The 20,293-nt window shown below is 56.2% G+C and overlaps 7 protein-coding genes across 12 annotated transcripts; 4 read left to right on the forward strand and 3 right to left on the reverse strand.

Moving 5' to 3' along the window:
- Positions 1 to 2: 2 nt before the first annotated feature.
- H310_11328 (hypothetical protein) lies at positions 3 to 3,519 on the reverse strand (the record flags this gene model as incomplete). The annotated part of the gene is made up of 4 exons (XM_008877953.1): positions 3 to 351; positions 400 to 545; positions 663 to 878; positions 940 to 3,519. The coding sequence occupies 4 exons, from the start codon at positions 3,517 to 3,519 to the stop codon at positions 3 to 5; spliced, it is 3,291 nt and encodes a 1,096-aa protein (XP_008876175.1).
- A 357-nt stretch (positions 3,520 to 3,876) lies between these two features.
- Positions 3,877 to 9,099, forward strand: H310_11329 (hypothetical protein). The gene is made up of 13 exons (XM_008877954.1): positions 3,877 to 4,619; positions 4,732 to 4,795; positions 4,855 to 5,011; positions 5,119 to 5,257; positions 5,346 to 5,648; positions 5,698 to 5,927; positions 6,033 to 6,153; positions 6,201 to 6,280; positions 6,325 to 6,600; positions 6,662 to 7,052; positions 7,191 to 7,541; positions 7,591 to 8,124; positions 8,171 to 9,099. Exons 1-13 carry the CDS (start codon positions 3,897 to 3,899, stop codon positions 8,819 to 8,821), a joined length of 4,020 nt encoding a protein of 1,339 aa, XP_008876176.1. The 5' UTR covers positions 3,877 to 3,896; the 3' UTR covers positions 8,822 to 9,099.
- Positions 9,100 to 9,707: 608 nt separating this feature from the next.
- On the forward strand, positions 9,708 to 11,450 carry H310_11330. 2 transcript variants are annotated; one of them, XM_008877955.1, is made up of 8 exons: positions 9,708 to 9,925; positions 9,990 to 10,099; positions 10,151 to 10,256; positions 10,304 to 10,425; positions 10,477 to 10,625; positions 10,707 to 10,844; positions 10,891 to 11,026; positions 11,077 to 11,450. In XM_008877955.1, the coding sequence occupies exons 1-8, from the start codon at positions 9,729 to 9,731 to the stop codon at positions 11,217 to 11,219; spliced, it is 1,101 nt and encodes a 366-aa protein (XP_008876177.1). In that variant the 5' UTR covers positions 9,708 to 9,728; the 3' UTR covers positions 11,220 to 11,450. The 2 variants fall into 2 exon arrangements, with proteins under 2 accessions (XP_008876177.1, XP_008876178.1); XM_008877956.1 differs by having other exon boundaries at positions 10,707 to 11,026.
- Positions 11,451 to 11,492: 42 nt separating this feature from the next.
- H310_11331 (hypothetical protein) lies at positions 11,493 to 12,512 on the forward strand. The gene has a single exon (XM_008877957.1). The coding sequence runs from the start codon at positions 11,616 to 11,618 to the stop codon at positions 12,438 to 12,440; it is 825 nt and encodes a 274-aa protein (XP_008876179.1). The 5' UTR covers positions 11,493 to 11,615; the 3' UTR covers positions 12,441 to 12,512.
- Positions 12,513 to 13,049: 537 nt separating this feature from the next.
- H310_11332 (hypothetical protein) lies at positions 13,050 to 14,240 on the forward strand. Its single transcript, XM_008877958.1, has 2 exons — positions 13,050 to 13,228; positions 13,279 to 14,240. Exons 1-2 carry the CDS (start codon positions 13,088 to 13,090, stop codon positions 14,176 to 14,178), a joined length of 1,041 nt encoding a protein of 346 aa, XP_008876180.1. The 5' UTR covers positions 13,050 to 13,087; the 3' UTR covers positions 14,179 to 14,240.
- On the reverse strand, positions 14,132 to 17,104 carry H310_11333 (hypothetical protein). 4 transcript variants are annotated; one of them, XM_008877959.1, is made up of 14 exons: positions 17,052 to 17,104; positions 16,789 to 16,981; positions 16,346 to 16,746; positions 16,189 to 16,279; positions 15,980 to 16,139; positions 15,861 to 15,926; positions 15,374 to 15,812; positions 15,089 to 15,324; positions 14,895 to 14,957; positions 14,645 to 14,780; positions 14,536 to 14,594; positions 14,417 to 14,485; positions 14,344 to 14,372; positions 14,132 to 14,290 (listed from the first exon to the last, which is right to left on the reverse strand). In XM_008877959.1, exons 1-14 carry the CDS (start codon positions 17,071 to 17,073, stop codon positions 14,248 to 14,250), a joined length of 2,007 nt encoding a protein of 668 aa, XP_008876181.1. In that variant the 5' UTR covers positions 17,074 to 17,104; the 3' UTR covers positions 14,132 to 14,247. The 4 variants fall into 4 exon arrangements, with proteins under 4 accessions (XP_008876181.1, XP_008876182.1, XP_008876184.1 ...); XM_008877960.1 differs by lacking the exon at positions 14,895 to 14,957; XM_008877962.1 differs by having other exon boundaries at positions 14,132 to 14,372.
- On the reverse strand, positions 17,077 to 18,897 carry H310_11334. Of its 2 annotated transcripts, XM_008877964.1 has the most exons (2): positions 17,397 to 18,897; positions 17,077 to 17,333 (listed from the first exon to the last, which is right to left on the reverse strand). In XM_008877964.1, exon 1 carries the CDS (start codon positions 18,775 to 18,777, stop codon positions 18,385 to 18,387), a length of 393 nt encoding a protein of 130 aa, XP_008876186.1. In that variant the 5' UTR covers positions 18,778 to 18,897; the 3' UTR covers positions 17,077 to 17,333; positions 17,397 to 18,384. The 2 variants fall into 2 exon arrangements, with proteins under 2 accessions (XP_008876186.1, XP_008876185.1); XM_008877963.1 differs by having other exon boundaries at positions 17,169 to 18,897.
- Between the last annotated feature and the right edge of the window lie 1,396 nt (positions 18,898 to 20,293).

A 20,293-nucleotide genomic window follows, 5' to 3' on the forward strand; every position in this document is an offset into this window, starting at 1 on the left:
GCTCAAGGGGGCGTTCTGTCCACGAGCGCTAACGTCTTCACGAGCAACGGCCGTGCCTTGATGCTGATCCCCGTCAACGTTGGGTCCTTGACCAGCACATCGATGAGGTCGGGCGTGAGTTTTGTGCTTGGGTGGTGGTTGCCTGCCAAGTACACGACGGTGGTGCGCATCGCATGCTCGACCTCCGTTTCACTCGTGCACGAGCTATACAGCGTCACAATGTGCTGCCACAACGGAGCGTCGACTCGCACGGCGTGTCGCCAAAATTGTCGCTTCAACGCATCAAAAGTCCCGCGGTCATTTTCGCATGACAGCACAACGTCCAATGCTAAGCCGATCCAATGCGTCACTCTACTGCGTCGAGTTCAGTCACATAAACAAATGGGTTGCAAGCATTACCGAGTTTTGTCGCCGTCATGACTGAAAGTGTCATGGGCGGCAGGTGCCACGGCCTTGGCCATTTCATCCAGACAAGCTTGAAGCACTTGATCCACCGGCAGCGACTGCGGCAATTGAAGCGCTTCTTCAACACGCACTCGCAGAAGCTACATTAGCGGCAGCGACGTGAGATTTTTTTAAACTCAAAACACATTCACACACGCATGGACCCCACACAGCAGAAACAGTCCTGAAGCAAGGAGGCATGACGAGTGTGCACGTACTGCTCGATCGAATGTGTGGGGGGGAGTCGTCGTGGCGGTGGATGGAGTTTGCGTTGCCAGGGCGGCCAACTTGCCAATACTGAGCATTGTCTTTTGCAGCGAGATGTCACTCGACGCTGTGGCATCCGCGTATGCACAGCTCGCCACATCGTCGAACTTGTCCAGTTGCACAGCGACCATCCACGCATACTGCGCCAAGTTAGACCCTCGTTGCGACTGCAAGAACGCAAGCATGAGAAACATTACAGAGAGCATTCGGCGGCGCGATGGCGAGTACCTTGAGGAATGCGTACAAGGCTGGCAAGAGCGACGACGGCGGATGGAGGAGCGAGTTGAGATCCAATGGGGAATTCTTCGACGGAGACGAAGGAGTTGCCCATGGATTCGAGACTAACCCAGCATACCATTGAAAGAAGAACGTGGCAATGTCAGGGCGCGCGCCTTCGATAAACTCATGCAGGCGGCGTTCCGGCGATAGCACTGCAATGCCTTCAAGGAATTCAAAGGAGTAGACTAAGTCCACCACGAGCTCTTGGAATGTGTCGGAATCTTGAGTGGGCGTCAATGCGGAGGCGACCAAAGGCACGAGCACAAACTTGGCCCATGCCGACTTCTCTTCGGCATCCATGTAAGGCACCATGTTTGGCACAAGCATCAGCAAGGCACGAGTCCGGTCTCCGGCTTGCAGCATGCGTCGGCACGCTGTGCGGATGGCGGGCTGCGCTGTCCATGGATCCATCTCACCCACACTTTCGTCCACGGCGAGCACGTCTTGATCACGACGCCAGGCTTCGACGGCTTGGAGCATGGCAACGATCACGTTGGGTTGGTTGGAAGCGGACTTGTTGGTGTCGGGCAGCCATTCCATTGCGAGTTGATGAACGTGGCTGACGTCGCCATAGAACAAGTCCAGCACGCTGAACCCAGTGGCATCCATTTGGTCCGTGGTGTACCCGCGGTGGTTGACCAAGACGGCGTGCATTGCACGAAGGAGCTTTTGGTCTACTTGATCGTGGTCTTCAGCATAAACCAGGGCAGCCGTCGCGGCCACCAGTTTTTCGTTCAACTCCACGAGTTGATGGCGGGCATTCGATTGGACCATTGCAAGCAACCCTGTGGACGTTAGGAACCGGAGAAAGTGGCGGTATCTCGTCGATTTTTCCTGGAGCTGGTATTTGACCAGCTGCGGCGCGTACACCGAGCCAGCCTGGTCTTTGCCCCAATGCAGCCCCGTGGCTGGTTTCGCATCGATAATTTCATGCGCCAATTCCACGACAGCTTGCGACAGACCGCCTGGCAACGCCGACGCGGACAGGTCCACGTGGAAGCTCACGGTCGAGATGTCAAACTGCTGGAATCGATCGACCAAGACCGCCTTCCACTCGGCCAGGCTGCGGTGCTGGTGCAGATCCAATGTGGTCGAAGCAAAGTGTTTGTCGGTTACCTTGTATCGTTTGGGGTCCGGCAGGATCGAGTCTGTCGGCGTCAAAGTCCACTCAAAGGATCGGATTTGTCGCACAGACGGGGGCTGGTGCTGCGTATGGAGGTACAAAAGCGACTGGTGCAGGACTCCGACGCCGCTTGCGATGGGATGTGGCAGCGAGATTGCATGCACGTGCAGCGGCATGTCTGGGAACGCCGGGACAGACACGGCAAAGAGCGTTGTCGGCGTCACCAAGTACAAACTCTGGTCGTTGACTGGCACGCTTTGAATTTGATCCAAGGATGGGACGGTGCCAACGCGGAGGGATCGGCGGTACTGCGGCAAGTCGGCCATTGTCGCCAAAAACTCAAACAGGTACAAAAGGACATTCGTGCCGGTTTGAAAGCCCACCACGAGAGAAAAGTGCGTCGAAGTGGCGAACGGTAAGGCCAGGCACTGTGCATATACCAAGATGCCATCTTCGTGCTGGGCAAAGTAATCCATGAGGAACCCGCATAACTGGAACGACCACAGCGCTTCGTGGCTCGCGCTGCTTGCCACAACACACCGCGTCAGCGTCGAGTCCACGTGAAGTACAAGCAGCTCCGATGACGTTGGGATGGACTTGGTAAGGAGAACGGGTGACGGTGTCGACGACGTCAGGAAGCGAGTCACATGCGACCACAGACCTTGTCGACGAGAGCGCAGTTTGGATACGCGAAGGGACGATCGATCGTCGTCGTCGAGTTTGATTTCCCACAAAGTTTGAGACGTTGTGGCAGCGATGACGGGGAATTGCGAGGAAGCGCTCACGACGGACTCAGCGGAGTCGTCCATGGATAGACGGGTCACCACGGGGACAGAGGACCCGCCGTGGTGGCGACTGCTGCTGATGTCGTCCCAAAAGCAGATACGGCCATTTCGTGAGATGAGTAACGCACAGATCTTGGACGCGTTGTGGTACGACGTGGCAGCAAGGACAACGTGGGGATCTGCCCTATCCGCCAACGGCGTCATCTCCGGTGGAAACGCAAGTGTCGTCAACGTCTGCAAATGCAGCGCGGGGCTATCCTTGCCACCGATCGCACGGTGCACGGGGTGAGAGTTCCACAGCACAAGGTGAGTCGCACCAACCACGGCGAAGAATCCGAGTTCGTGGCCAGGCAATTGAACTCGATGGAACGTGACATGCCCCTGCCTAGAATGCTCAAGAAATGCATGTGCATCTTCGTCAGATTCATCCATGGTCTGGAGAATGTGGTGGGCGTGTGTCGAGTCTTCCGATAGCACGGTGAGGTCGATGGAAGAAGATCTGTGCAAGGTTGGTGGACGACGAGGAGACAGCGGCGACGAGTGCACAGACACCGTTCGTTTCTTCTCGACGATGGATGGAGGAGACGAAGTTGCATGGCTTGTTGTGCCATGGAACATCATGGAGTTCTTTCTACTCGATGTGGATGGCAGTGGACCTGACGGGCCCGCCGCCGGTGCAGCTTGTTGCCGCCGCCCAAACATATCGTGGTGGTGGGATGTTTGAATTGTAAATTGTCTTTAATATAATTAATACAAGTACCTAGTCATTAAATTCCATTACCGTGTAAAATGTACCATACATTCGCCTACAAAAATCTAGTGATTAAATGGAAGTTCACGACATTGAAAATTGAATATATCACATACAAACACCAAGATATAATCGCAATTCATGTTTTTCTCAACTTTGACGGTTCGGTTCAACTGAACCGAATCGAATGCCTCGAATCGAAACGGCGCCGTTTTTCAAAAAAGTGCGTGCAGTGGCGGAGCGGCCGATGAACTCAGGCGGCCAATCTTCATGGGGGTCTTCAAGCAACTCGTCAATATCACCAATGCACTCGAACGAAGGCGGGGACGAGCACAGAGACGATCCACAGCGCGGTGATGGCGAACGATGCTTGAGTCGCATGGGGTTCGAAGGATCGATTCTTCCTCAGCGACCTACCCACCCGCATACTGGAACGATGTCACGAGCCCCTTCGATGACGCGAATGCCGTCGATGACGCGTATGCCGTCGATGACTCGTGTGGGCTCGTCGAGTAGGCTTACTCGTGGCAAGTCGATGACTCAGATCGCGGGGACTCGTCGGCGTGGTGAGTCGGCGACTCTCACAAGCGTGCTGCAAGTCTCAAACCAAGATCTGACCAACTTCGACGGCTTCGCCACGGTCGGCTTGCAGCGCATCGCAGTGGAGTCCTTCTCATCATTGTGCATGATCTACGCCCAGCGCAACAAGATTGTTTCGTTGGATGCAATCGCTGCGTGCGCCACGAGTCTTCGCATCCTGAACGTCGCGTCCAACGACCTCGAAACGTTGCCGTCGACAGCATTTTGGACCTCATTCACAAAGTTAAGCGTCCTTGACGTGAGCCACAACCACTTGGCCAAGTGGAAGCACGTGCACGGCGTCCAGGCGTGCCTGTCGTTGGTGCTCTTCCGCATCGACGGGAACCCCATTGCCGCTCAGCCTTCCTGCCGCGCTGTCATCGTCAACCAGGTACTACCGTCGGAATTCAGCCTACCTTTGTGCCAGGGCAGTGATGGTAGAGAGTATCGTATCTCATCCTTCCTACCATGCACGAGCTTCTCATGCGCTTGCCCAAGTGTAGATGCCGTTTCTGCTGGCGGTGGACGACCATGTGATCACGGACGAAGAAAAGATTGAGCGCGCCCGTACGTCAAAGGGGTCACGCTGTTGGGCCATCGCTCTCTCACAAATATTGAATGACCAGATTTTGGGCCGCGCTTTCATGCAAAACATGACAAGATGGCGTTGGGGCTGTGGCACCCATGGCGCAACAGTCCAGGGGGAGTCTCATCGAACGACGCGCTCTTGATTGCACTCGACGCGGTTTTGATCGCAATGAAGCGCTTGGCCGAGCACAACAGGTGCCCATCTTCTTGGCATAAGATGTCTTTGCTGGGCAAGCAACCCACGTTGTCGGAATGGAATGCCAAGCTTTGCACAAACCGCAGACTGACTTGTTGTGTCGCAGCCCTGTGGTCATTCTCCAGCGAGTGTGGCGAGGACACAAGAGCCGCACGTCAAAAGTGCCGCCGTTTTCAATCATTCAACATGCGGTCCTAACAATTCAGCGAACGTATCGAGGATCGTGGCTGCGGCGGCACCTTTGGGTACAGCTCTCCTCGATCCATACGATCCGCAGATGTGCAGTTGTTTCGATGTTTATCCACTGACGTGGTGGAATGCGTTGCCTTGTAGAGCCAACTGCACCAATTGCTCGTGCCACTACATAAAGAGATGCTTCTGCTGCCGACGTGGCAACTCCAGCGATACCGCGCTGCACCACGTATCATGGCGGTTTGGATTGCCCGACGTGACCATGTTCGCGCCAAAAAGGCCATGAATTGCGTCAAAACGTGGCTCAAGTCTGTCGTTGCGGCGTCCCGTCGGCTGAAGCAAGATATGCTGTCATCCAGTGACCAGCTCCGCATATATTGCGATGGCGCGAGCATCGGCTCCATCCTGGACGCGGCCGCCACCAGCATGGCCCTCGATGCACGCGTACAGTTGGCTCTACATCAGCCGCACCTCGTGACGCCGAATTGAGTAGGTATTGGGCATCGATGCGACCATGTTGCCGTCCCGCGTGATTCCCACGGGAATTTCCATCCTGCGCCCGTCCACGTACAACTTTTGCCATGTGCATCGACAATCGTGGGTTCAGCGCGCCGTCAAGGTCACCAAGTGCGACGGTGTTTTTCGATTTCCACGGACATCAACACGAGGCCACCTCGTCATGCTCCAAGCGGAATGTAGCCTTGTGCAAGAGGATGTAGACAGGTATGTATAGCATGGCTGGCGCTGATCGTCTGAGCCAATGGCATCCAAGCAGTCCCTCCGCGATGGCGCAAAATTGCGAATGATTGACCTCGTGCTGAAAACTAGGCTTTCCAGCGCCATGATGCGTGCCGACTCTCCCCTCCTCAGACACCACCGCCAGTGCAAGCTAGCCGAGATGCAAGAGCGCCACATTTGGCTCACGACAAATCTGCAACTCCAACAACAGGTACGCCGATTCACACGTGCCTCCACTGGTACTTTTTTTCGGTGTAGAAGCTCAAGTATATGCAAAGCCATCGTCGAACGCCGTGCCTGTTTGAGCGATCGCTGCCCATCCGCCCCCGCGGCAACTCGTACGTGTCGCGGCTCGTTACATGCTGGGTCACCCATTACGTAGGCATCTTGTCGAGCGGCCCAAGCCGTTGGCCCCTCGGAAGTCGTACGACCAAGTCTTTTTGTTTGTTCCAACTAGTGTCGCCATGCACCAGCGCATTTTGTACCTCCTGAAGCACACCCATCGGTACCATTCGCTCTTGGTATACACGCCACGGGACATGGCGCAACTTCTCGCCGCGACGATCTTGCAAAGCACGTATCGGTCGTATCGAGCGCGAACGCAGTGCCAGTTTGTCAAACTCTTTTTGCAGCGGCGGGCGATCTTGTGCATCCAGCGGTACAGCGCTTCGAACGATAAACATTCGTGGTGACCGATCGAATGGATTCGATGGTGGTAGGTGGTGGCGAACGCTGTCGACGTTGACGTGGGGGCTTGACATGTACGAAGCATGCGTGCGCCTTGTGGCCGCGATCGACTCGAGCGTGCTGTACATCGAAGAGCGCGTGTTCATGACGCTCAAGCACCCGTCGCTGACCCAGCGCGCGTTGAGCACGATGCCACGGATGCCGAGCCACGAATGGAAGTTCAAATTCTCGAATCGCCAGCTCCGGATGCCCATCACGTTGGAAGAAAGCCTGTCCCGACTGCCCGAAGACGAAAAGCAGGCGTACCTCAACACGTTTTACGTCGAAAACGGCCTCGAGCGGGTTGGATTCCCACTGTGGCTGCCTTCGAAGCCACAACATGAAATCGTGGGGCGGGAGGAAAAGCAAGTGTCCAAGCAACAGGTTCGTGCAGCTCCTCGACATGTAGTCGAGACGTCAACGGGTTTACCAAGCGCTTGCATCGACCGGTGCTTGCCCCTGTTCCGTCGTGTTTCGGGTTGAAAGGACCTGCGCTGACAGCGACATGGTGGATTGCGTTAGGTTGGGTTGATCGTCACCAGCTATTGCGTCGAGTCGGTCGTGACTGACGCCGTCGACGCACCGGCTCCGCTAGACGATGTCGAGCGATGCAGCGACGTTGACTTTGGCCACTTTGCCGCGTGCCGAAATATCCTCCAGGACAACGTGGCGCTGCTCAAGTGGGACGACCCGGTCGACATGCAATGGAACAAAGTGTTTGGCATTACGTTTGTCAAGCTCGAATTCGATTCCGTCACGGAAGCGCGGCACCGCGCTGCGATGCTCTTAGTCAAGACGTACGATGCTCGACACAAGTCGTACGCGCGGCTGTACACGGTCGGGATGCTGCGCTACGTCTGGCTCAACAAGCCAGTATGTTGTCGAGGGCCGACGAGTGTGGTCGATCGTGTGGTTGCCCTAGGCAATGAGCCGGAAGGGCCACGTCTTTAGCCGAGACTGGATGCGACTACGCCTCGAAATACCGTCGAAATGGGGCTACCATCACGACGCGTACACCTACCATGGCGAAAACAGTCCCGGCGAAGTGGAGAGCGCCCAGCACATGCTATTGCAGCGCGGCCACCGCCCGTCGACCGTGCCTGGAGCGAACGAAGCGTTCTCCGCCAGCGACATCACGGCGGCGTCGACGTCCGTTTGCAGTCAGCTGCTGTCGTCGCACATCGAGACGAACAACGAGGAAAGCTGCGGACGACTAGGCAGCCCCACCGTCGCGATGGTGGTGCACCATGTCCAGGTCCAGGTAGACGTCGACCCGACGTACCAACTCCACTTGCTCAAGCAGCAGCAAGCGGACACCGTGCGACTCGAGTCGGAAGCCCTCGAAACAAAGCTCCACCATGCCAGGTCTCTCGCGCTCAAGGCCAAGCAAGTGCTTGTAGCCAACACGCAGTTCACCCCTCGACGACCGCCCGATGCACTGTCAGCGTCGTCGACGGTTTGTGGCATCTCGTTGTTTCATGAGAATGTGACATCGGTGCTAGCACGTGGCGAAATCCCGCAAGGCCAAGTTTGAAGGCATGCTCCACGCTGTCGATGGCGCGATCAAAGCCGATGAAGCGGGGGAAGCACGAGCGGCGGCGATTCTTCATCGCATGCGGCTCTCCGAACGAGCGCACCAAGCCGTCGTTGTCGAGCGCAAGATGGGCGCGAGGGAGAATGCAGCAATGATCGCTGCACATAAGATCAAGATCGACGCGCAGTTGCAGCGCGCGGCGTACGAACACGCGCAGTTGTTGTTGGTCAAGAAGCAGCGCAAGGCGGTCGAGGTCGCGTTGGCGACGCGGAAGAAGGCACAGCGCCAGTTTGCCCAGAACTTTGGACAAAAGACCGTCGGCCTCACGCGGTGCCATGCGCGAGATCGCACGCAAGACCGCGCGGTGGCCGCGTTCGTGGCGCCCATGGAGCGCGTCCAGTTTGCCAAAGTTGCCGAGCGCAAAGTCGACGAGTCGATCCGATCGAAGCGCACCGACATGGTGGTGGCCAACCAACGCACCCGCGTCATTCAATGCATGGAGATTCAAGCAGCGCTCGAGTTCCAGGACGCGCAAGAACGCCAGCGCCTCGACGACATCCACGCTCGGATATCGCAAGAGCGAAAGCTCAAGCAACTCCTCCAAACCGACGATTTCTAGATGGACGTTGGGTTCGCGTGCGACCAACGCCACCGTCGAGCAAGTTGCTGAGCGCGATCGCTGTATCCAGATATGAGTTGCCAGCCCTCCTGTTGCGTGCCTGGGGCCACGTGGAAACGAACCATGACGAGGTGGGTCATGGACCCCTCCACAGTGTGGAAATGCCGCTAACGTAAGGCACGAGAAAAAAGTGTGCAGCACCTCCTTTGGATGATTAGTTGCACAAGGACGGTGCCCCATCCTCATTGCAGCGTATGGTGTGCCCATGACAACTACATGTACCGTCCAAAGGACCGTTCAGAAGGCGGAATTCGCAACGACGGTCGCGAAAGAGTCGTGGGGAAGGCATGATAGAAGCATCATGCCTGGATATCTGTTCTGCTGCCAATATCGCCATTCCAGTCACGTCTCGCTCACGACCCTGTCGTCCTGCGGTCGAGAGAAGCTTCGTGGCTTGGCAGGTCCGCGCACAACTCGACGCGCGCTCAACCTTGCCGCCATCATGTGGTTGTTTCAAAGTTTGGTTATGATTGGTCCAGTTGTGTTCGATTTTTGATATATGACACTGATTTTTCAGCATTTCCTTAAAAACAGCCCCAGAAAATGCACAGTCGAGCACGGTGGTGGACAAGTCATCACGCGGCAACTCTCGTTCGATCTCTTCCTTTGCAAATGGATGCAGCCACTGGTGTGCCCGTTTGCTGTGGCATCTTGATTCGACAAGAACAGCCGCAGTGCCCACGGTTCGCAGCCACGTGTGGGAGTTGTTTTGTTGTCAGGATGCGTTACGTGAACATGCTGTATCATTTGAGAGGTGACACGAATTTTTCGTTTTTGTTTGCAAAAGTGATACTTTCCTGGTGGAAAGACATGTATTTCTGTGTGACTCGCACGCGACGTTGGTCGGATGCCCACCATGCGCGTCCATCGCAATCTGGTCAACTTGATCAGCGACACCGTGACACGGCCATGTGCCCGCATGCGCCAAGCCATGGCGTCGGCCGTCGTCGGGGATGACGTGCATGGTACGGACCCGACTGTGCGAGAGCTCCAGCGAACAGCCGCCGACCTCCTCGGAAAGCCCGCCGCGTTGTTTGTGCCATCGTACGTTGCCTTGAACAAATCGCTCCCCAGCATCGTCCTGGTCATTGCGCATGTCGTTATGTAGAGGAACCATGGGCAATCTCATTTCTGTGGGAGTGCATTGCAACCGTGGCGACGAGGTCATTCTCGGCAACCAGTCGCATGTTTTCAAGTACGAAGGTGGCGGCGTGAGCGGTGCGAGTTCCATCGTGATCATGTCAAAGCCTCATACTTGTAAATACGTAGCGTTCTTGGGCGCGAGCATGCACACTGTGCTCAATCAGCCGAACGGAGAATTGCTTGTCGACGACATTGAAGCCGCCATTCGTGCCGACGACCCTCACTTTCCACGGTACTACCAGTCGTCCTCTTGATTGCATGGCATGAATTCGACATCAGGACCAAGCTCGTCGTGGTTGAAAATACCCACAACACGTGCGGTGGTCGCGTCGTTTCCACGGACTCTGTGGCTGCAATCGCCGACCTCTGCGCCCGGCGAGATCTCAAGCTCCATGTTGACGGTAGGTCGATCAGACTCTCATCATGGTTTGGGTCACGAATCGAATTCCCAGGTGCTCGTTTGGCTAACGCAAGCGTGTATCTCGGCCAGTCCCTCGCGGACATGCTGGCCCCCGTCGACTCGGTTTCTTTGTGCTTGAGCAAGGGCCTCGGAGCCCCCGTCGGATCGATTATTGCTGGTTCGGAAGAGTTCATCTACCACGTACGTGTACATTGCCTCGTGCAGTCAGTCCATGCTGGCGCCATTCCCTTACTTGGACGTTGCTGAATGGATGGCCAACAGGCCAAACGACTGCGCAAGGCACTGGGCGGTGGCATGCGCCAGAGCGGCACGATTGCCGCCGCTGGGCTCATCGCGCTCGGCAACATCGACCGACTCGCGAGTGACCATGCGAATGCACTCCACTTGGCGCACGGATTGGTTGGTACATTCGTGTTCCCTTCCTGCACCGTCGTGAATGTTGTAGGCCAAAATTCCAGGAATCGTCGTCGATATCGACGTTGTCGAGACGAATTTGGTGTTTTTCTCGCTGGACCCTGCCTCGATGGCGACGGCGGATTTCCTCGCTCACCTCGACGAGGAGCATGGCGTATTGCTTGGAGGTACACACCAACCATGCCCTGGTGGTGGCACAACCTGTGGTTCGTCGTAGGGGGATATGGCAAGGGCGGGAATCAAATCCGAGCCGCCTTGCATCTCGACGTGACCGAAGACGATGTCGAGTACACGCTCCAGGCTGTCCGTGCTGTCTTGTCCTCGAACTGGTCCTTTGGAACGCCATCGTCACTGCCGTAGATCTCGAGTCAATACTACCTCTTGGTGGTCGTCGCATGTGCCTTCACAGTAGACTGCCAAGCGGTGTCCTCGGCGTCGCCGCGCCGTGTGTGCCAACGTCGGAACGCTCGACGACACGCTCGGAGAGCAGCATTTTTCGATAGATTTTCTTCGGAATGATACGAAAAGTCTGCATTTTCCCAAGTATCAGATGGATTCGTTGAAGACTTAAAAGTATCAATTTTTCTTGTACCAATCTTTCGAATGTTCTCGCACGTTCAAAATACGGAGAATCGCATCGCGTTACACTCTGCTGCCACCTGGCCGACAACTGAACAACTCGCCTGGCTGACTGCCGCGACAAGCGCTCTCTTCACCTCGTCGCTGTCCCCCCTGTGCTCAGCGCATCACATTGCGATGAAGATCCCCCGCTTCGTCAAGACGTTGTACTTCCTCCTCGAGAAGGAGTCGCCTTCGTCCGTCGCGACGTGGGCCACCGACAGTCTCTCGTTCGTGATAGTCTGTCCTCAGGTGTTTGCATCGACGTTGCTGCCAAAGTACTTCGGGCACTCGAACTGGACCAAGTTCACGGCCGAGCTAGCTCGGTTCGGGTTTCGGCCAGACCGCGCAACGTCCAAGGACATGGCGGTTTCCGTTGAGTACAGCCACGTGGACTTTCAGCGCGGCAACCTCAAGCGACTCCACTGCGTTCAGCCGAGGAGACAAGGGGAGCTCGACCGTCGCGCCGTCGTCGACGAGATCGAGGACACAATCTTGCAGATCAAGCGCAAAGTTGTCCAGGAAGTAGTCGCCGCCCAAGACATTGCCAACTGCTTGGAATCTGTGGTAGACGACTTGTTTGACGTGCCGCCGCTGTTCCGACCAGCGCTACCTCCGCCATCAACCCCCGCAACGTATCTTACGACAGGCCCGATGTACCTCCCAGCCGCCCAGCTTCCCTGGAGGAGGATACCTGCATGTGGGTCGTCTCATGCGACGTGCACAAGAGCGACAAGCTTTTCATCCCCACCCCCTGTGATCTCGCCCATGGTGCCGTCGAAGCCGTTCACTTCTTGGCAGCAGCCCCATCCGCTCTCCCTCAACCATGACGTCGACTTGAGCGATTCCACTTTTGCCATTCTAGAAGGCATGATGGTCGCACAGGTGGACTCGCCAACGTCGTCGAGGCAGGTTTCGTTGTTCGAGCAGCACGAAGCTAAGTCGCCCCCCCTCAGAACATAGCCCTCTCATCGTGGACCACAGACACACAATTTCCTAACTTATCCATCGTTCCATCAATGCACTCTTGGCTTGACACTCGATTCACCCTTCGAGAGCCCTTGACCACGGCAACTTACAGGGGGGAGCCGTCGCGACTGGCCACGACGAGCATGTCGGCTCCCTTCACGTGCTTGTGACGCCTCTCTCGACCGTGCAGTGTCCTCTCTGATCGATCGGTAGTTCTGGAACGGTGCCTTGTTCAACGAGTCGATAGTCGTGTAACGATGAAGGGTCCTCGGGGCATTTGGCGACACTTCAGCAGCGAAAGTTGGGCGAAACCAACATGTAGAAAGATGTGGACGCCAGTCGAAAGGGGTAGAGCATCCGCGCCTTCCATAGAACCATGCTTGAAAACTCTAGTGTCGACGGGTCGTCGCCACGTGCACTCGACCACTCAGCTTGCACCCACACGTCCAGACAACGTGCATGCACAACGCACCAGCACTTAGGTCATGCTGCATGGGCTGGAAGAGATGGCGCGACCCTCAGACACAGCGCGGCGACTTGTCGATCACGATGTGCATGGCACACAACATGGCACGTTTTGAATTATCCGGATGTTCGGAGAAGGATTGGCACTGTTTCTTGGTGGCATCATTGGACGGGCGATGGACGAGTTGATCGTCGGGGTGCAAGGCCTCCTGGATGACATGCGCTCTATTGAAGCGAAAAATCAGCAGCATGGGTTCAAGGCTACGTTCTGGCAGCAGAACAGCGATTTCAGCCTGGGCCGTGATGTGCTTATCGCGGTAGGCTGCCTGCCCATCGGATGAATCGATTGCACGTGATGGCTTGGTAGGCGGGTGGGTCCATCTCGCATGCAGTGACGAAGTTCTCGCTGGTGCTGGGCAAAGAAAAGGTGACCCCAGACTCGTACTCGGTGTGCCCCACGCTGTTTCAACCGTGCGAGCAACTCCTGTCCGCATTGAAAGTCGCGGTGTTCGCTGGCGCTGGGTACGCGCTGACCAAGGAGTTGTGCTCTGGCGTGCACGGTATCTTTGCCAACGTATTGGATCTGTCCAAGCGACTCGAGGCAAAAGACCTCACTCGAGTGCCGGAGCTCACGGGGCGCATTTGGGACGGCTGTGCTGCACTCGAGACCCTGTCCAAGTCCAACTTGATTGCCACCAAGCGGGTCATGCTTCAGAGTGTGTCGGTGCTCAATGACACGGTGCAGGAGCTCAGTGGAGACCTTCAAGCGGCCACAGAAGCGCTTATTAACGAGCAGACGACTGACAACGATCATGGCGCGCGCGACGTCGAACTCGAGGACGACTTGGACTTCGATATGGATGGAGTGTTGTCCGAGCATGAAGTCCACCAGTTCAAGTTGTGTGTGGAGATGCTTCAGATGGCGGCTGCAATTGCAAAGAAGGGCGTGCTAGCGCTGAATTCAGTGGCCGACGGGCAAGACGGATGTATGCAGTGGGGTGCGACGTTTCCCTCTCTCTACGACGCACTCTACGACGCTGTCGTCGACATGGGCGCAGACTTGAGTCCTCCGTTTGAAGCGTCCGTCGTGGCAGAGCACGTCGAGGTGCTCCAGCGCGCGGCGACTGCAGTGCTGACCCACTTGCAGCACCAGCCCGGCACGGACCGCCCGCATGCCGACGTGGCCAAAGGCCTCCAAGCATTCCAAGACAAATCCGCCGCGGCCTTGACAGCACTTCGACATGGCGACGACGGAGGCGTCTATTAAATATATATAAAGCATAGTCGCTACTGCGGCTTGCCGTTTGGAAGCGCGACCACCTCGTCCAACGCGATGCTATTGAGCGTCGCATCCATCGACAGAAGTCCGACGAGCACTCCTTCCTCGACCACAAACACTTGGGCCCACATGTACACGCACGACAGGACGTACACGTTGGAGAGCGCAACGAAATACCCCACCTAACCGATCTCTCAGCGCTGCCACTTTCAACGAGCCGTCTAACCTGGGGCGGATACGTGTTGATGGGGAGCGCCGTATACGACAAAACATCGTAAGGTGGGCCGAATTGAATCTACAACACGATGTCGAGTGCGGCAAAAGCATGTGGGACTGCAAGCTTACGGTTTGTCGACCGAGCGCTTTATCGTGCAAGAGCAACTCGGCCGCTTCCTCGAGCCCAACTATAGCGGGCGATTGTTAGCCAACAACAGGGCATTCCATGGCGACGTACTGGGTCCTGGAGTTGCATGGAGCATTGACGTCGATGTGCTGTTGGCATCGTCGTCTTCAATCGAGCCGGCGTTCGCGGTCACCCTTTCGGCCAGACGAGACAAAACTAGAAGCAGATCCACGCGGCGGACGGCGCCCTGTTGACGGCACCCGTGTCAAACAAGGAAAGCGATGAGCGGAAGGACGGAATCGGATCCGAAAACAAGAAAACGATGGCATGCACCAACGAAAAATTGGTTGGCATGACGTACCAACAGCGTCATGCGGTCGTCGCATACGGGAATGTAGACGGCATGCCTCGTGGATTCAATCGACTAGAGCACACAAAAACCAATTCAACCAACGAATCGAGAACGAGGCCTCCGACACCACACACTGCTCGATATCACGGACCGAACGATGCGCCGTGTGGGTGGCTTTGTTTTGAAGCAAGAGGGCAGCGTACCTGCAACAACGCGACGGCATCTGCATACGTGGAATGCATCGTTAGCACTTGCGGAACCGGCCGCATCATTTCATGGGCCATCTTGTGGGCCAAGACCGAGTCTGTGATGTCGGCGCAGACAAAGTTGAGTCCGGCGATTTTGGCAAAGACATCGTAGATGCTGGGGGAGCTCATGCCGCCGATCGAGTACGCGACCAAGACGGACAGCATCACGGGTAGCATGTGGCTCAATTGGCCTAGTTGCTGTCGTTAGCGTGCATGATCGATCGGGTCGTGCGTGGCCACCTGTCAGCTCAAACACAATCACGGCCGTTGACACGGTGTGCGTAGCCGCTGATGCAAAGCACGCAGCGCCAACGACTGCGTACGTTGCCGGCGACACAGTCGGCGACACCAGCACGACGAGCAGCTCTCCGTAGAGCCGACCGACCACCGCACCATACGTAAACAGTGGGGTAAAGATGCCGCACGAGAGCGGTAGGCCACACGGCACCAACGTGATTGCAAACTTGAAGCCAAGATAGAGCAGGAGATACAAGTGCGGCGAAAACGTCGTCGACTGCTCGATCGAGGTCAAATTGGCAAGTGGCACATCTTTGAACATGTCGTTCACGATGACGCGGTCGGTCCACCGGAGCAGATGACATGGATACGCGAGAACACCCGTCACGGCGCAAGCGACAGCCACGTGCAAATAGCGCTGGACGAGCGGGCGGGCGAGTCTCTATAGGAAAGATCGTAAAGCCGACGTGTTGGGGACATCAAGTCGAACCTCCAAGAGCGCAATCTTCATACCATGGAGCCATTGAACGCATTTAACAAACGTCGCAGCCAGAACCTGTGCCAAGCACGCCGTCGTCAATGTTTGCAGGGTCCAGGACGAGGACGTACCCCGCTGAGCACGCCCAACAAGAGAAACCCGAGCAGCTCCCACCCGAGTTCAAAGTCGGCAAACTTGGTGTTGGTGAACAGGACGTCGTTCTGGAGGACCGAGATGATCTGAAACGTGAGGACGCACACGGACGAGCTGATCACGCTTTGCCATAGATTCCTACCGACACCACCACCGTGACAACTTGCACTCGACGGCCACGACGTACTTGATCGCATAGTACTGCGACGTCACTTCAATGCTAAAGAGAACACCGCCCAAAGGAGACCCAAACACGGCGGTCACGCCGCACGCAACGCCTACGATTCCGTCGATGTGTCAAAGTCCACTCGACGACCATTTCAAACTAGAGGTGACGTTGCAACCTGCTCGAATGTACGTAAAGTTGTCGGCGGTGGGGCGAAATATCGCGAGACTGCTCAGTTTGTCGGCCATGATGGACACGATGTGGAGGAACGGCCCTTCCTTTCCCACGGACAGGCCCGACGCGTTCGAGAGAACTGTCCCTGTGCATCTGGCCACGAGCGTTGCGTAGGACAGCACGTTCGACGAGCCGAGTTGACCTGCCAACAGCGCCTTCATTTGGGGAATCCCGGACCCGTCGGAGTTGGTAGAGATGAAGTAGCCACAGGAAGACGCAAGGACACCGCAGACGACTGTCCAGACGACCCACACCAAGTACGATGCCAACGAGTCTTCTCCTAGATCAAGAATCATGCGTTGGCGCAACGATACGATCGTGAAGATCCAATAGTCCATCAGCGACCTGCAGGTCGTGTCAAGATGAGCCATTCACGTGGTGTCATACCCTAGCAAGGCGGAGAGGCAACCCAAGGTGATGAGAAACATCCATGTAATCGGCGAGTGCGGCAACGACTTGCACATGTTCCACGCGCGGCGGCCGATCGTGGGCGGTGTGAAATTGTCAGTGAGGCTGTTCCTGCGATTCGTACGCATTTCACTCTGGTACTCTTCCAAGGATTTCGCATGACGCCACGGGTCTACGACGTAGATGATCGCGTGAGCTCACAGCCTCCTTGGATGCCGACAGAGGCGTCGGTCGACACTCACCCAGCATTTCGCTGATGGACATTGCGCCGTCCTCGAGATAATTATACCGACTGGAAGATTCCGGATACACAAGTATATCCGGATCATCGATTCTTGGCGCATTTTTCACATGGGAGACAACAAAGCAGCACGAGGCATCCGCAACGTCGGTCAAGACAACGTGGGGAAGGCGACGGCTGAGAGCTCTTTGCACGCTGGGGTAGCTGCATGTCCAAAGCGCGGTTGCCATTATGACGTACCCCATAACTGTCGCGTGTCGTTTCATGATTGTGGAGGTTTCTCCTGCCAAGCTGTGCTGTCACCACACTCGGAGGCATGAAGGAGTCGGATCCATTGACACAGTACCTGAATGTAGTGTACGATGTGCATGATGTGTCAACGGTGATCCTGGACACGACACCATTGCCCACGAGGCCCATGCCTCGGGCATGTGTCCAGCTGCGTCGACCCCAAACGGCGCGACCGCATCGCACGACACCTCATTCAAATGGCGCGTCGTCCGACGCAACCCATGTGCCTCTCCGTCCAAACACGAAATCGATGCGACCGCAAACTGCCCGAGCCGACATCGGCCGCCGTCCGTCCATCGCCAGTGCCAACAACGTATCCAACGCCGAGAAAGCCGAGCAAAAGCACATTCGTCGGCGGCTCGATGCGTTTCTTGTCGGCAACAAAGCACGCGGTCATCGTGTGTTTGTTGGAGTTGCTCCTGAACGCGAACAGGAGGGTCTCCACCAATATAGCAACAACGACAACCATGAGTCGCAATGCTCTGTCCATCCGCCGTCGCCGCACGACACTCACCGCCGCCAACGTTTTGCCGGTGCAACCCCTCCGTCCACTGGAGCGCATGGATTTGTCACGCACGCGCGGCACGTGCGCCTTGCGTCGCACGAAGAAGCTTTCGTGTACAACTTCAACCCAGACGAACGGATGATCGCGTTTCGCGTGAATGCAACCATCCCTCCGAATGCACCAGGAGAACCTGCGATGACTCCCGTCGCCAAGTTGAGTCGACGACTAGACCGGCACGCCCGGCGCAGAGCATTCGACCGACTGCGCACAAAAGGGCCACCCCCGCCGCCTGGCCAACATTTCGATGGAACCGTCTTCGGCAAAGGCGGCAAGCGCCATCAACCGAGTCGTGGCGGTCAAATGAAAGGCACATCTCACACGTTACCCGCCACCCAGTGCATGCACGAACTCAACGCTAGCGAATCGTATGCAGCCCTCAACTCCGTCGACTCGACCGCGAGCCTGCTCCAACACACGGGGGTCATGCAGCGGCATCCGTCCGTCACCAAGATGACGGTATCGCCGTCCCAAAGCAATATCAGGTTGAAGTCGTCCCGTCGACCCAACGCGAACGATGAACGGGCGACTGTGGCGATCGCGTTGGCCCAGTCAGCTTCTCGAGGGATGTTGAAGCCGCCGGCAATGGTTGCGGCTCTGCGGTCTCAGCAAGTGAACTCCGTGGTTGGAGCTGTGCAAGCTCGGACAGAATCTCATCGAACAAAGACCCGACGGAGGCAAAAGTCGGGGGCACAGTACGTCGAGGAGTATCGCGACGTATTGGCCCAGCAACGAGCGACCCATGGTGCAGCGGCACAACCAGTCGGGGCCGCTCCAACGTCAGCCACAGCTGGCCGTCAAGCTGGTGACGCCAAACACACATTGGATAGCTTGGAGCTGTGGAGAAAGCACGTGCTATCCACCGGCCTTCCATCTTCGTTTGGAGCGGCTGCCGATGGCACGCCGCCCTCGTTGATCCGCCGTCGTCCAAAATCGGCGGGGGCGAAACTGTTTAAGTATTGATTGGAAAATGCAATACATTTTTCTATTTTATCGGATCAAACGACCGTTTGGCTAACATATTTATTCTCTCAACCAATCATCAATTAGAAGCGCATTTTCACCGCAAGCAGCATGGAGCGATCCTGGCACGGGTGCCGCATGCGCCGGAGAAGGAGTACAGCCTGCATGCGTTGCTGCGAGATGTAAACGCCCACCCGTCGCTTGTGGACACGAGTTAATGCACGCCATCAAACTTCTGGTTGTGTTGTCGACAGTTTGCAAATCACTTCCATGGCAAAAGAAGTACGGCTTCATGGTCTAAGTTGTGCGTGCTGGCACAACTTAGACCATGAAGACGCATGTATACTCTGGTTACATGGTCCCACCAGCGTCATGTCACGTCGTTCGTCCGTGGCGGCGGTGCTCTACCGAGTCATGATCATCCTTGCAAGAGTTCACCTGCCCGCCCAGGGCCAACAACTGCTGATCATTCAGTCCATGGCTTTGACAATGTCGGCCAGAACGTTCGCCCACCGACAGCGCTCTAGGCTTGACGAAGCCACAATCGTTCCCTGTGATCACCCTCATGTGCCGACTTTCATGGCTCATCCGCACCGCGGGTCAAAGCGACCTCCCTCGCCGTCAACCTGGCCCTTTCAAAAAATAACCCCATAAAAGTATATCTTTTTGACGTGGGATAAATATCGTACTTTCGGCACGTCTCCAAAAAGATAATTTATCTTCCAACACCAGAGATACAGCTGCATATCTTCATCGGAAATAGTTCGGGTTGGATGACTGGCATGCGCTGTCCAAGGTGCATGAGCCATTCACCTGTGCCGTTAATCGCATAGCTTCATACAGTTTACTTTCAAATTGCCATGAAACCAACCAAGCCACTAAAATCGACCATTCCCAACGGAAAAGCACTTGCCAAGCTCTTTTTCACGCTGACGGACCCTGAAACTCGCGAATGGACTTGTACTTGCGGTCACAAACGCAAGCAAAGTGGTTCTGGTTACACAAACATGGAGTCGCACATCAAGCGCCAGCACCCCACCTACGTGAACCTCTCGACATCTCTCACCACCACGCCAGAAGCGATGCGGGAATTTCTGGTGCCATCATCGGCATCCAACATGTTTGGGTGGATCAAGTGGACGTGCAAATCATTGCTGCCTTTCTCGTTTTGCGCCAACGAAACGACGCGCGATTACAGTCGCTTGGAGAGCATTTGCCCCAACACCTTGCTAAAGTACATGGCGATTGTGTGCAGCAACATGGAGAAGAAGATCTCCGCCATGCTTCCCGAGCAATTCGCTCTTGTCTTTGACGGCTGGTCGTCTGGGTCGACCCACTACGTGGCAATTTTTGCGTCCTTCCCCACCAGCAATGTATTGGGTTATGAAAAAGTGCTTCTGTCTTTTGCACCGATGAACGACGAGTGT

Source organism: Aphanomyces invadans, assembly GCF_000520115.1.
Source record: "Aphanomyces invadans strain NJM9701 unplaced genomic scaffold supercont1.31, whole genome shotgun sequence".
Classification (NCBI taxonomy): domain Eukaryota; phylum Oomycota; class Saprolegniomycetes; order Saprolegniales; family Verrucalvaceae; genus Aphanomyces; species Aphanomyces invadans.